Source organism: Mytilus trossulus, chromosome 4, assembly GCF_036588685.1.
Source record: "Mytilus trossulus isolate FHL-02 chromosome 4, PNRI_Mtr1.1.1.hap1, whole genome shotgun sequence".
In the NCBI taxonomy this organism is placed as follows: domain Eukaryota; kingdom Metazoa; phylum Mollusca; class Bivalvia; order Mytilida; family Mytilidae; genus Mytilus; species Mytilus trossulus.
In genome coordinates this window covers 45,863,430-45,880,202 of record NC_086376.1, presented here as the reverse complement: position 1 = coordinate 45,880,202, position 16,773 = coordinate 45,863,430, and the positions used below count along the sequence as shown (strand labels likewise).

Genomic DNA, 16,773 nt, shown 5'->3' with positions numbered 1-16,773 from the left:
GCTTCACTCCTGTCATACATCTATGGGTTATATAATAATATGATGTTTCCAAAACTTTTATGGTTATTGAATGCAGTCTTTTTTGTTAAAGTCCTTTTTGATGTCTTTTTAGAAAATGAATCTTCTGTAAATAAAAGTTTTTATTTTATTTTAGAAATTGTGCATTAAAGTTTTGTACAAAAAAGGAAATTTCAATTTTGTTTTACTTGTGATAGATTGTACATGTACATCATCAGCAAATAATTATCATCAAATTCATATACTGGTAAATTAAATAATCTATCAAACATAATTATATAAATTGAGTATATCCTAATGACTTGAAACTGATGAAGTTTGTTGTTGAAGGTGACCACATCTCTCTATCTTATATTCAGTATTGTTTTGTCACTAAGTCATCTATCAAGTGGTCATATGATTTTGATATGTAGCATGGGGCTACATGTGATTAAATGATCATTCTTAAGTGTCTACTGGGTTAGCCCTCATCACAAGTGAAATATTACTGTGTAATAATAGATTATTATTTTTGACTTGATGAATACCAGAGTATGCATTTACTGTCCAGAAGTAGTAATTTTGATTTGATACTTTAAACCTTACAATTTTTTATGTTAAACAATTAATTATTGTAAACACTTCCAAAATGTGTTATTTTGCTGAGATACAAATGTGCAGCAGGTTCACTTAAAACCAAGTTTACACAATTGATTATCAATACATTCTCTTATTTTGTTAAGAACTATATAATAATTATACATGTACGACTACATACTCTGTCTAGGTTGCCTGACTGGGGACATTACGGTTCATGAGCTGATAGTTTTAACCTTAACCATCCCTCATTTAATCTCAGCTAGTCGTGTTCTGTTCGTCCTAAATTTTGGTGTTAAGATTAGCATGCAAAATTCTGTTAACAGCTAGGTCTTTAAAGTAGCAATGTTGGATTTCATATGAGTAAGTTGTGATTTGTAGCTGCTGAGATGATGCAAATGTTCATTGGGGGGTCTCATTTGGGGGTTCCGATCCCGGATCCGGCTTACTGTTTTGTCAGATTCCTGTATCCTGCTTTCACTATGTACGTAAGCAATTCTCATTCTTTTGTCATTTCCCCAGTCCCGCAAGACCTGACTTCCCGTTTTCACGCCACAATAATTTGACTTTCACGTGTCATCCTTAAAAAAAATCAGCAATCCTGCGTCACGCTTAGACCCCAATGAGACCCACTTCAATCTTTGATATACATTTGTTGAAATGCAAGTTGTATATTAAACATGACATAAGCCAATTCTGGAGTTGATTTTAGGATCATTAGTGTTTTACATTTGATACTTGTTTTTTGTTAGAACTATCGACAACTATGTATATGGTAATCTTCCTTTAGTAAATTTATATGACTATATCATGTGTTAATTATTGATTGCATCACTGCTACCGAACAAAAAGAAGATAATTATTTTAAACTATACTTAGTAGAATCATTGTCTTTGTAATAAAACTCTCATCACTACAAGTAGGTTTATTTTCTGCGACAGATTTTCATCTAGCTCTTTGATAACATTTTATCTTATATTAGGGCTTCAAGCAGTGAATTAAATGACAAAATTACTCTCTTTTCAGGATGATTTAAACAATATTTCGAGATTCGGTTTAAACCAGATTTTGTTTTTGTTAGGGTTTTAATGATCAAGTAAAAAATTAAATCTGGTCTTTAAAATTAGAAATTTGATTAATGCTGTCATAAAATGTCATTACTGATTATGAAAAGAAAGTGATTGATAGGTTGTTGTATGTTTGTACAAAGAATTAATCGATTCGAATCTTTAGACAAAACATCAGATGTAATCCGTTTAAGATTTCATTTATTTTTTTAATTTTCTGTATTGAATTGTAATATAATAATCTTGAAAAATAACATTTATTCTTATAAAATCAATATTAAAGAAGAAAGGTGTACTTTAGTGTTTATAATTCAATCATGTCTAAGTTATGTGAGAAATACATGTGATTTATTTAGGTGGACAATAATGTAGAAATGTATTTATACCTTACAGTTGCATAAAAAGGCCAATCTATACAGTGATACAGCTTTAAAAAATCTCAAAGATTGTAATTTTTTTTACCTAAAACATGGATTTTGTCTACTAAACACTCAGCTGACAGTGTTGCTAAAAAAAACAAATTAAAAAACAAACTTGAAATGCATTGAGAGTCAAAAATTCTGACAGTTTTGCCAAATATAGCTAAGATAGTTTTCACCTCTTTTGTGGACTTGTAGGATTTATAATTTGATTATTGAAAAAAAAACCTATCAATTTTTTTACCATAAGTTTTGTTGTTTTTCTCACTGACATTTACCCCGTATCATTGTGTGTGTCATTAATATTAGAAAACATCTATCTTTGTTGTTTAACAATAAAAAAAGTCTCCCAGAAAAGCAGAATTTCTATAAGAAGTTTATACATGTAGTTGCTGTTACATGTACAATAAATATTTCTATGGATATTAGGATCTCCTTCTTTTTTATTTTCGCTTATTGTTCAAAATATAGGTACATTTTGTACCAATATAATGGTTTTGAATGAGTGAGATACAATATTTGTATAAGGTTTTTGTCAACTGTGATTTTCACTATGTATTTCATTTAAACCATATTTTCAAACTATTTTTTAGCTCACCTGACCCATATAGGTCCTAGTGAGTTTCCTCATTACTTGTTGACTTCGTCTTCCATCATCTTTTGTTATCAATAAGCTTTTACACAAATCTTCTCTTTGACTACTAGGCCAAATTTAACCAAACTCTAACACATTGATCAATAGGGTCTTTATTTAAAAAAATTAAAAAAAAGACTAGAAGACCCTGCTGACTCTACCTGCCTTACCAAAATTACTGTCTGACATGGATTTAAAAGGGTAAAATGCAAGTGTGGACTATTATTTAAAAAAACGGTGTAAATAGAGAAAATCGGTCATAGGGCATATTTATTAAGAATTTTTAGCTCTGTCTATCGACTCTTTCCTTCAAAAACTTTCCTGATTTCTTATAGGAGTTGCTGCCATCTAAAGATATTTTTATGTACACTTGTATTATAGTAAAAACTATGATAGAGAGAAATATTGTGTAGGTAAAAACTAAAGAAGAAGAGAGAAACTGTAAACAGAAATATTTATCAGCAATACAAGAACAAGAAAAATGAGATTTTTGTCATGAATTGTATTCTAGTCTGATGTTGAAGATGCACCTAGCTAGGGAGCAACAAGTTTGTTATAATCTTGTTTTATTTTTTGTCAAGATATTTGTAGTTAACTTCAAAGAAATCAAATTATAAATTATTATCTTGTATTTTGTGACTTTTGTCATCATAGAAACAAATAAACAACTGAAGAAAAAATTATGTCAAACTGAACAAATATTCTTCAAATAATTACCTTAAAATTCAACCTTAAACATCTTAGTTTAAAACACTTTTATTTTTATTTTAATGCATCATTATTTGAAATCTATTGCAAAATATTGGCAATAATGTAGACTTATGTTCATGCATGTCTTGAATGATTACTGATGGAGATAATATGCTCTATTTTGTTTGGCACAGTTTCAGTTGCATCCTAGAATTCAGGTTAATTGGTGCTAGACATTGTCAGAAAACCCACTCATGTTTCTTTTTTATGATGACATTTTAAGTTTAAATGTTATTCTATTGGTTTGATATTTACCAGATAAATGTATACTTTAAAGGTATTGATTTTGTAATATGTACAATTGTATTTAAGAGCTGTATTTAAGTATTTGACATCATAATGCTGTCATAGTTTTCATTGTTTAAACTTTGGTCTGATAGTGAAATATCATATAATATAAAATGTGCTGTAAACACAGATAAGGAAGCAACTCTTGCAAAAGTTGATGGTGCACCCAATGGTTATCTTCATCAATTTCGGTATTATACGATTCGATCGGTGGGAAATTATGACATTAGTAGTTAGATTTCTAAACAATTATAATATGTTAGTTTTTTTCAAACATCTGTGTACTTCAATGCACAGGTGTGGCTTGATCTGACAATATCTAATGCAGAATGTTTCTCCAACTGGTGTTCAAGGGCCATCTTGATCTTGAAGTGTTAGCTTTTGCCTCACTGTTTTGGCAATAAAGGAACATATTCTATAGACAAGTTTTGAATCAATCTAAATATAGACATTTTGTTAATGAATTTGATAGAGAAAATAGACAATCTTAACAATGAAATTGCTTAATCCAAATCATAAAGATGGGGTATACTTTGCACAGGGACATACAATATTTTATAGGGTTTAAGTTCAGATACTCAATTTATCAGATACTTGCAAATATTCCTTCCTCTCTCTTTTAGTCAGTATTGTATATTGTTTATAGCTATTTTAAACTGTTTAAAATAAAAAATTTGCTGGCAAATTAGGCATTTAAAATGGGGACCAATTTTGTATCAAATTGGAGTGTTCTTGTCCTGGTTTGCATGTGATATTTGCCACTGGATATTAAACATCAATCCTTTGTCTTTATTTATCAAGTGTCAGTTATTGATTAACAAGTGTTTGATTTAACTCCATTGAGCATATGCCGATCAACAAACAATAAATAAAACCTGTTTGATTTTCCTATCTGAACAAATGACATGACTTCAATTGAAATGAGGTGATAAACTTTAAGTGATATTTGTAGTTGTAGTACAAATATATAAAAAAAGAAGATGTGATATGAATTCCATTGAGCCAACTGTCCACTAGTGATAAAAATGAGAAAGAAATTAACAACTATAGGTCACTGTACGGGCTTCAACAATGAGCAAAGCCCATACCGCATAGTCAGCTTTTAAAGGCCCTGAAATGACAATGTTAAACAATTCAAACGAGAAAACTAACGGCCTTATTTATATAAAAAAATGAAGATCTTTTCTAAATAAAGGAAAGAATATTTTAGGTCTATATGCATGTGAAATCAATATTTTAATTTAATACTTATATTTTACAGAACAATTGAGGCACCTGACATCACTCCAGAACTGTACACCAAGGGCCATAACTCAGTTTCCACATGGGATGTTTACACAAGAACAACGAGTACATGGAGCAGTAGTGATTAACATCCTTATAGCAGTCTATATGTTTTTGGGTTTTGCAATCATCTGTGATGACTACTTTGTACCTTCTTTAGAAATCATGTGTGATGGTAGGTTTATTGCATTTTTGTCGAGCCTTTCGACTTTAGTCGAAAAAGCGAGACTAAGCGATCCTACATTCCGTCGGCGTCGGCGGCATCAACAAATATTCACTCTGTGGTTAAAGTTTTTGAAATTTTAATAACTTTCTTAAACTATACTGGATTTCTACCAAACTTTGACAGAAGCTTGATTATGATCATAAGATAGTATCCAGAAGTAAATTTTGTAAAAATAAAATTCCATTTTTTCCGTATTTTACTATAAATGTACTTAGTTTTTTTCTGCGGGGAAACAAAACATTCACTCTGTGGTTAAAGTTTTTAGAATTTTAATAACTTTCTCAAACTATCCTGGGTTTGTACCAAACTTGGACAGAAGCTTGTTTATGATCATTAGATAGTATCCAGAAGTAAATTTTGTAAATTAATAAATCCATTCATTTTTTCCATATCTTACTTTTAATGGACTTAGTTTTTCTGCTGGGAACCATTACATTCACTCTGTGGTTAAAGTTTTTAAAATTTTAATAACTTTCTTAAACTATCCTGGTTTTGTACCAAACTTGGACAGAAGCTTATTTATGATCATAAGATTGTATCCAGAAGTAAAGTTTGTAAAAAGATTACTCCTTTTTTTCTGTAATTTACTTTTAAACGGACTTAGATTTTCTTACAATCATAAAATAGTAACAAGAGGAATATTTTTATTTTTTTCCTCATTGTTGTTGAGCCTGCGATTTACAGCAAAAATAGGCGAGACACTGGGTTCCGCGGAACCCTTACAAATTTTTCATTCATTCATTCATTTATTTTACATACACTGATGGTTGGTTTGTTTATCTCAAAAAAGCAAGATTCTGTGATTCATTGAAAACCTTTAACCTGACTTGCATTGTTATTGCAAATTAAAGTTCTATTCTTCAAATATCCTTTTGTTTTTATATCTTTCCTTTACAAAGTAGGTTAGATACAGGCATGCTGTTTCCATTGGTGAAAGAGCTGTCAAAAGTTTATCAAGATTTGTGATTATGTCATTTTATGAAGAGAATCACTAATACATTTGTAGCACATCAAAAGGGTTTGGTATGCAGTTGTAATAGCATTGCCATATCTCTTATACCTGAAGAATATCTGGCCCACGTCCTTAGTCAGGGCTCATTGACTCTGGAACTTTTGCATGTTATTAAATCTGTTGAAAGTGGAACCACTTACTATAAGTCAAATCAATGATATTTGGTATGGAGCTGTTTATGCATTGTCTTACTTTATCTCAATTAAGATAAATGGCCCTGCACCTTAATCATGGTTCTTGACTTTTAATAATTTGTATTATAAGTTTACATGTTGAAATCTTGCTGTTTTTATTTTAACATTTGCACATTTACAGTCAAAATAACATACCGGCAAGACATATTTCTGTGTCAACAGTTTATATTCAATATTTAGTTGTAGATATAAAATTGTACAAATGTCATAAATCTGCATTCTATCCTTGAAATTTTAGTTAGCCCTGGTGTATGTTCTTGATAGAAAATGGTACAAATGGCATTTGTTATTCACATCTGCTGTATGACAAGTAAAATATTAACATCATCATTCATTACCCAATGGTTCAACAGATTTATCATAAATATTAATGAATGGATTTTTTTTCTGTTAAAAAACAAACAAACAAAAAGGATGATTGTGGAAAAAGATATTGCATTTTCATACTTATCTTCATTTTGCACTTGCAGTTAAGTGATGTAAAGAACTTGTGCTGTGTTTTGGGGCAGTTTCATTGACTTTTATATTTTGTACGTGAGAAATATTCATTCCCTTCATCAGATATTGAGTTCACCAATTGATTGTTCCATATGGCTAATCCACCATAAAATAAACAACAATTTTGGAATATAGATCAATTTGAATAACTTACTCTAAAACAAATTCATCAAGCTTATTATGCATAAATTTATTTGTATGAATTTAGTAATTCATCATATTGCCTTTTAAACAAGCAAACATATGTCTGTTGCTGATTATTTTATTGAATTCATAAATACAACAGAAGTTTTGTGTTGCAGAAGCAAAAACATTGACTCTGAAGCTAGTTCTTCATATATCAAATGAATTAAACATTTCGGAACTACATGTACTAGAATTCAGGCATTCAATCTTTTTTGTTGATCTATATACTGCTTATACAGCTAAGAAAATATATAAGTAATATATTGGTATGAAAGCCTTGAAATGTGTTAAAGAGAATCTTGTTAGCCTCAGAATACAATACTTAATTAGAACAATTGCATAAATCTTAAACTCTCTTATGATTTTATGTTATTCTGTAAGGAGTTTTTTACTGTATTAAATCCAGCTTACAAGGCTAATTAATGGAAAAGGATAAACTAAATGATGAGTGAACTTTAAGATGTATTTTTATTGTTTTATATTGTCATCACATCAGAAAAAAACAATGGCACTTTTCATCAAACTTATATATAAATATACAATAAAGAATACTAACAATGACATCATTATCAATTTTCAAAGTGACTCGGAGGTCAAAGGTCTAGGTCAAACATATGTATTAATGAATTGCAAAGCTACTACAAGTTTTAAAATGTGTCCTATGATCTTGTCTGCCAACCAACATGGCTTAAAATAGAACATAAAGGTAAAATGCTGCTTTGCAAGTTTTGACTTGAATTATGTATCTCCCTCATGCAAAGTTCTGATTCCTTGCCGGGCTTTAGCTATACTGGTTTGTCCTTTTTGGTTTTTAGCTCCTTGTCTTTACTACAGCAGGACATTAAGATGCTATAGTCTTTTAGTTAGATCTTTTATGTCATATTGTGAGTCATTTATTGTAGTCCAACTAATTTTCTTGAATTTCACTAATAGAAAAATAACCATATATAAATTGTCTTGAATAAGTAAAACTGGGATCTCTTGTATTTAAAAAACATCAGATAAATTTGAAATTCACGAAATTAAATTGCCGCGAAGAAGGCTAGAAAGGGCAAAATGCGAAATAAAGTAACCCACGAAAATAAGTTGTTTACAGTACTATGAACAGAACTGACAGAGCACCAAGTTTTTTTTATATAAAATATATGTTATGATCAAATTATTTATTATTTCTTTTATTTTGTAGTTCTCCATATACAGTCAGATGTTGCAGGAGCCACTCTAATGGCAGCAGGCAGCTCTGCACCAGAACTAGCTACTGCTGTTATAGCTGTCTTCATTGCTAAAGTGAGTTCTATTTTTAGAGGTCTAAGGGGGGAAGAGAATATTTATACAAAAATTTCTTGTTGACAACAACCTGACCAAAGAGCAAAAAACAGTCCATAGCCACCAATGGGTCTTCTAAGCAGCAAGAAAATTCCTCAACCAGAGGCAGTCAAAAGCAGCCCTTAAACAATAATGTTAAACTAGATCAGTAAAATGGATACCACTTTAAACTCTGGAACATTCACAGATAAGGCCACAGACCACAATTAATTCCTCTATTAGTTCTTTATAACTTTTTGTCTCATTAAAAAAATTTGACCTAATCTTTTTGTCAAATTTTTTGTGTGTGTAATGTATAGTACTAGTCCAAAAACATATCAAAAATTCAGAAAGATTGCTCTGATGTAACTTACAAATTTAGCCAATACACATCCATACCCCTATGGACAAGTCAAGAGATGTTCCGAAAACTGAAAATATTACCTTTTTGCACTTGACCTAATCACTCTTTCCATATTAAAATCAGTTAAAATACCTTCAACAAAAAGTTATTTCACCTCTCTTCTTTCATTTCCACCCCATTAAAACTAACAAATGAATGAAAAAGGCAAAGAAAAAAAATAAAGAAAAAATACACTATAATTAAGGGGAACTATATTCGTGAAAAACCAAAAACGGGGTCATTAATTGTGGTCTTGGGCCATAAGACAAAATTAAAAAAAGCACACTAGACTAACAAAGACTAGAAAAACAGGTTTTGTAAGATCTTTCTGGTATAGAAATCAGAAATTTTGAACATCTTATTCTGACTGGACAAATGCATTGTTTTTGCAAATAAGAAAATTATTTTAGCTTTATATTCTGAATTTATCAATTTGATTGATAAATCATGAATACTTTTGTAAGCACATCAACAAAGATTTGATACATAAGGCCATTTAGATTTTATGTCCCAAGATGAAAATTTTGAACTTTCCAGAATATATATTTTTTAATTTAATATTTTTATATTTAAGGAAGGCTGTAATAGATTTTCTCCAGCTATGATAATAAATTTGACTGATAAAAAAGAGATGTACCATAATTGAAGACTCAGTCAACATCTGTCTCTGTCATCAAATTGTAATCGAGAAACTTTTAATATTACAAAAAAATCTATATCATGTAATAACTTATTTTTTATCTTGTATAGACAGCAAAGAAAAGAGCAATCATCTTATTTACAACGTAAACACAATTGTTTGTTGAAGTATAAACTTATAAAAAAAAAAATTGACATCGTGAAGTTTTAAGTCAATCATAAATCTTCAAAGCTGGCATTTTTTTTTTATCAATTAAAAACATAAAAGGGGAAGATGGATTGTGCTGTATTGCTGTGCAAAATAAATTTTAAGCTGCTGCACTCTAAATTTATGTAGGGGAAACTTTACTGAAATAATGAAAAAGTTTGCAATTTGTTAATGATCTAATGACTTTCATATCTTTTTATTTGGATAACATAGAACGACCAATATTTTCTATACATACAACCATGGAAACAAACACCTCAGTTGAAGTTAAATGTTTAATTATTTGAATTGTCAGTTGCATCAATCGTCAGTATGGGTAATAATGCTCTGTTAACATGACTGTGAATCCAATAATTTAGATATAATCATTGTGACCATGTTATAAACATGAAATTCTTCATTTCTAAGACATGAGAGGTTAAATCTTTTTTTAAAAAGGCCAAAATAATGTCCTCAATTTAAAATAGATTGGAAACATCTTTGAAGCATTAGTTTTCAAGTTATTGCTTTGAAGTCAAAAATTATGAATTTCATATTCCACTGTTTGAAATTTGCACTGTTGCTTTATTGCACAGTCCACTTCTAGTGTCTTAATTATATTGGAAGTTTTAACTTTTAAAACTGTATCAAAAATAAACAATTGTATTACAAATTAGTATTTTAAGAATATTGTCAACATAAAACTGTCCACTCATTAGCACAATTATGACTGTTAAATCATTAACATGTTCCCTAAATAATCTTGATTTTACAGCAGTTATTTGACAAAGTCAGCTGTTGTCAGGCTGTAATTCTCCTCACTAATTTGGATTGACTTTGACAGGGATTAACTGGATGTTTCTTCTTTAATTAGATTCTAAGCTACAAAAATCAATTGGCCATCCTGTCCTAGTATCAAAGATTGAAAATAATCGCAGAAAGAATGGTGACAAGTATAGTGAATGTTAAAAAAATAAGTAAAAACATCAATTTTCATTCAGAAGGATTTTTTTTTACTTCACAGTTTCACATGAATCTTTTGAATTAATGTATTTTAAGCTGTTTTAAATCATTAACAAGATATTCAATTGCTATGAAAGTGTGGAGATAAGCCATCATAAGGTATGATATCCAGGAAGACAAGTATTTATAAAAAAATAAACAGGTCACAATTTTTCCTATGGTCCCTTGTAAATAAGTTTGTCTATCAAAATTCAAATTAATCCTATTCTGTTTGAGAGCCACATACGATTAGCCAGACTCACTTGATTTGAAATGGATCCTGCTGTTTATAACAGTGTTTGAACAGTCCATCTAAGTATTGACAGATACATAGATTGAGCTGCAATCAAATGACATTAACAGTGTTGAAGTCAATACTACTGTCCCTAGAGCAATCTATTTATAACAGGATGTCCTATTTATAAATAAACCAAGAATTCAGACAAATAGATGTGCTGAAAATATCCATCAATTTAAAAATAAGACTCATAAGTAAGCATGTGAGTTCCTTGGGAACTTCTCTGCCTCTTCTACAACCTATCATTATCAAAGCTCATATAAAAGCTTGTAAAAGTTTTATTATTGCAGATTGATAGATAACACCCTGATTACATCAATGAAAAACTTGGATTAAAATCTCTGATATGAATATTATAGCAAACTTTTCAACCATGTTCCCTTTTTGCTAGATAGGAACAGTGATTTTGTAGAGAAAATTTGCTAAAAAAAAAAGAGAATTTGGTGTGAAAAACAATTAATATTTACATAATTATGTTACTATAACCTTATTATTGATTGTATATTTTAGGATGATATAGGACTTGGTACTGTTGTTGGTTCAGCTGTTTATAATGTGATGTTTGTTATCAGTATTTGTGCATTATTTGCTGGAATGGTAAGAATTTAAAACATTGTTTGAGGTGAGAAATGTATTTCAGTAGGCAAGCTTAATATTTCTAGAACATCAATAACTACCCCATGGTCTAGTCATCCTAGTTTTTTTGGAGCCTTTTAGTTAATTTGTGTTGAGCAAATTCAATACTGATGAACCCTTGATAACCATGTGCATACCAACAAGAAATTTTCATCAGTTGACTTTGGTAGATGTTATGAATCTTTGAACTTAAAAATCTGGTAATAAATTGGTTGCCCAGTAAAAATGTGTGCTTTGTGAGGTTCTTTTATTTCCAATATTCTAAATAGTAGATCATGTGATATTCATTACTTTTATTTTGATTTTTTATGTGGATACCTTGAAATCTTGAAAATCCTGGATTTTGAAAAAAAAACTTCCATGTATTCATGCAGAAAAAATATTAAGATTTTGGCAGTCATTGATAGTGTAAAAGTCATAAATGAATCAATATTTTTTGTCCACAAAAACAAAAAGTATTATCTAATATATTTAAAATTAAAAAAGAAGAAGATAAAGCTAAAAAAAGAAATCCATACCAAAATTCACAGCGTAAATGAATCTGAGATAAATGTCTTACAGCATGCAATATTAAAATTATGCAACTGCTTGTTTCAGATAAAATCTTTAAATAAAAAATTGTGGAATAAAGTTGTTTAAAATAGATATGATTTTAATGAACTAAAATTACCACTCATCATCAATTGACACTGCTGCTTTCAATTTATATAACACAATAATTATACAGTGAGAAACTTTAAACTGGAAAATAAATTATGAATGAATCCATTTTAATCATTTAGATTTCTCTTGACAGTGGCAGTAAATCACATGTTAAAATTTTATACCAGTAAAAGTCTGAACAGTTTTTGTCTCCTTTAATTTGGTATGAAATGATTAGTGTAATTGAAACATATTTGTTTCTTATAAAGTCAAATTATTTACTTATTAAGAAGGTGCACACATGTGTATAACATGTACATTTATAATTTAATGCAATTTATTCACATTTTTATTTAAAGTCTCTTTCCTTGGTTCATGAACATACAATCCAATATTATAATTTTAAACATACATATATCTATAAAGTCAATAAACATGTATATTAATACCAACCAGCGTTTTTAGACACTTATGATGCACTACTATTTATGTATGAAATATTATATTAAATGAATTTCAAAATCTTTTTAAGAGGCTTATATCTTCAAGATTGTTTATTTATATCATTTGTGTTTAATAATGTAAAATTAAGGTGAAAGTATATAAACAAAATATTTTAAAATGTATTAGAAAAAAGTAAAATCAGGAAAACAATTAGGAAGTTAAAGTCTTTATTTAAACAACTTTTGATAGGTTTGTACACAAAATGCAAATTTTAGTACATATGTATTGCAAATGGCACATGTGAAGCAGAATCTGCTTACCCTTTTGGAGCACATGAGATCACCCCCAGTTTTTGGTTTCAGTTTGTGTTGCTCAGTCTTTAGTTTTCTATGTTGTGTTTTATGTACTATTGTTTGTCTATTGGTCTTTTTCTTTTTTTGTCATGGTGTTGTCTGTTTATTTTTTACATGAGTTTGAATGCCCCTCTGGTATTTGCCACTCTTTTAAGAGAAAAGAGGGTATCTTTTCTGTGTTAGGAACTCCTCCTACAACTTTCAATCCAAAGCCTTAAAAACCTTATACAATCTTTGTATATACATTTAAAATGTACACTTCGCTACGATTTCCACAAAACTTGTGCATGCAGACTTAATTGTTCTGTAGATCTGTAGCTGTTAATATGAAATAGTGTAGTGGATATTTTACATTATTTCAGTTGTTTGTTATTCTCAGAAAAATATTATTTGTAAACCCTTATATGTTAGTTTACATATATATTTCATTACAAGTAACAAAGCTTTTAAAACTTGCTTTTCACACAACAGTATATGCCTACATTATATTGTTACTTTAAAGTTAAGTGATTTTCCTTCACTAATTTTTATTTTATTTTCCTTTTGTTAATTCACTTAATGAATTTAAAGGGAAAGAGTTGACATAAAAAATAAATTGACTGTGAGCAGGTCACGAAATCATGTGCTTGTCTCACCTGATAAACATTGATATTGGTCATCTTTTGTCATATCTTCAAATGTTTTTTTTGTGAAAGCAGTAATAACAATCTTCTTAAATGTCTTTTGTGAAGGCAGTTATAACAACATGCAACACACATTAGTGCTTTAACATCTCACATCTTAAACAGTTCACACACTACACATCAGTTCTTTAACTGTTCATAGACTCACCAGTGCTTAAACTGTTAAAATACAACACACATCAGTTCTTAAACAGTTGACACACTACAAATCAGTTCTTTTTATTAAGTGTTCATACACACACTAGTGCTTAAACAGTTCAGAAAGAACACATCAGTGCTTAAACAGTTCATACACCACATACATTGACCACTTAGTATGTGGTAAACATAATATTGGGTCTATAAATTACAAGATAATTATATTTTTATCATTATTTTGTCTGAGTAAATTATTTGTTTTCAATGTAAGATTTGCCTGCAGTGTACTATAATTGTTATTTATGTTTACAGGTGGTACATTTGAATTGGTGGCCTTTATTTAGAGACTGTGCCTTTTACACATTGAGTGTGTTAGCTTTAGCTTATGTGATATATGATGAAAATGTATACTGGTGAGTAAACTATCCTTACTTAAAGAAATGATAGGTTTGATTCTATTTTTATGAGTTAGTAATATTTGACAATTCTATTCTCACTGTAATCCTTTCCAATACGTCATTTCTGTAATCCTGCCTTCGATTTAGCATGCCTTTATGACGTCATTTACCAGAATTTTCCGGTATGACCAAAGGAGGATGGCCATCTTATTAGATTTTAATTACCCAAATATTTTGCGCAGTATTAAATCAAATGTTCAGCTATTTGCTGAACATTTGTTTGAAGTGATGATGCCTACATTTTAATCACTTGGTAATGGAAGTCACATGACAGATTCAAATAAAAGCCCTATATCTTTTATTTCGGACCATGGTTGTTCATATATAATATATGATATTGATGGTCTCAAAAATCCAACAGGAGTCTTAAAAGTTTGTCAATGATTATAGTGCCTGTTTTGGTTGGTAACTAGACAAATAAATATTATAGCTATTAAACAATTATCATATCCTGGAATTTGCAATTATGCCTTTATTGGTACCTAAACATGCAAGGTCTCAACCAAGCATATCTGATTTAATTTGTATTCAGGTATATTGGAAATAGTTTGGTCTATAAAGATGAAACAAAACCACACACTCTATAGTAATTAGGGACAGGTAAAAGGTTTTGTATTTAATGATTAGTTTAAAAGATATATTTTCTCTTTTCAACTATTTCTATAAAAGTAAACATGCACGTCCACTTGGGTATCTTATATAACCTGATATAGAATGCCACTGTATATATAGCTGACTTCACAATTTACTAGGAATCTTGCTGATTATAAAAACACAGTCATTACAGTGATTAAATTGAGTTGATGTGGAAACATTGTGAAATAGCTGATGAAGGTTTTATCAAAGATATTATTGTTTGAGGATTTATTTTAATTTATTTTCTCGGTTTAGAAATTTTATTGGAGTGGAATTAAATGATTCAGTAAATTGTTCATGTAAACAATTGTAATATCGTGTTGTTTGCAGGTGTTTCATCAAAGAGAGATGTTGGTTTGCTTAATTATACTTGGCTGTGAGAGGTGTCTATTATTATTTCTAAGGTGATAGCTTGCTTTCAGGAATTGCAGTAGTATAGTAGACACTTATACTTACTATATAAATATGTATTTTTACAGCCGATTCCCTAATGCATGCAGAACAAAACTTTGGTTAGCTTGCTTGCTTTGTTTGTATATTGCAAAATCATTAGGATAACACCCAATTAAATTCAAATATAATATGTTCAGGTTAAACTATGCCTATATAAATTGTTTAAAGATGTCAATCTTATTTACAAAGCTTGTATAAACTATTATACAAACAAAGCAAGCAAGCCAACCAAACTTTTCCTTTGCAAGCATTGAGAAATCAGCTGTAATTTATTCTGAAGGGTTAGTGATGGATTAATCTTTCTGATAATTCAAATATTTCTTCTATTGGAGGTGTCTTGTAAGCTCAGTAAATAAATCTTAAAGGAAAAGATAGTAACATACCGATAATCTATGCAAGATTCTTTTTAAAGAATTAAATACTTGTCTTAATATTCCAATAGGGAACATACTTTAAATTATTGTAGTAATAAACCAATTTTTAAGACGTTTCTGCCATTGAAGGAATTATGTCTATAACATCTTAATGATTGAAAAAGAAAAAATGTCTGCCATGTAGTTGAAAAGAAAAATAAAGATACTAAAGAAGGCCAATGGCCGAAACGTCTTAAAACTGGTTTAATACTACAATAAAAAAATTAAAGCAATGTTTTCTCACGCAGAAATCATAATGACTTTAAAAAAATAAAGAACATGTCTATAATAGAATTACCTATGACTGTCAATTTTAATCATATCTTTGGTTCAAAATGCATATATAAGCCACAAAAGGTACTATTGCAGTAAGACGTTATAAGGAAGTTGTAAAACTAAAGGCCTACTGGTACCAAATCAGAGAAAGTAACTTCTAACAATTTTATTTTTTTCAAATAAAACTGAAAAAAAACATTAACTAATGCAATGGAATTGATTTAATAAGCTGTTGAGAGTTAAAAGTTTCTCTCATATTTGTGATTAATCCACTTTTTTATATGTTGTAGGTATGAATCATTAGGACTTGTGATATTCTACATTTTTTATATAGTGCTGATGTTTTTCAACTCTAAATTAGAAGTTTGGATGGTAGAACATTGTAAATGTTTGTGTAGTTCTGTTCATCATAAACAAGGAATAAAACACAACAATACTATCGTTCACTATGACAAACTATCTGAATCAGTCACATCGAATGGCAGCATTACCTCAACAAAACATAGACACTATGATGTAGAATCAGGTAAATCTTGTAACAAATAAAATGTTTATGTAGAAAATTATTAAGGAAAGCATATTAAATCAGTAGATTTGTTTTAATGACCTCCATTGCTTTCTAGCAATTTTTTGCTTGAACATATCATATACATGT

General features: G+C 29.5%; 1 protein-coding gene across 1 annotated transcript in view; it reads left to right on the top strand.

The window, feature by feature from the left end:
• LOC134715376 (probable sodium/potassium/calcium exchanger CG1090) overlaps window positions 1–16,773 on the top strand; it is a 34,402-nt gene that overhangs the window by 5,170 nt on the left and 12,459 nt on the right. The window contains exons 2-6 of the mRNA XM_063577523.1: window positions 5,014–5,211; window positions 8,339–8,439; window positions 11,497–11,583; window positions 14,195–14,295; window positions 16,409–16,644. Coding sequence (XP_063433593.1) covers window positions 5,014–5,211; window positions 8,339–8,439; window positions 11,497–11,583; window positions 14,195–14,295; window positions 16,409–16,644 — 723 coding nt within the window. The remainder of the gene's footprint in view (window positions 1–5,013; window positions 5,212–8,338; window positions 8,440–11,496; window positions 11,584–14,194; window positions 14,296–16,408; window positions 16,645–16,773) is intronic.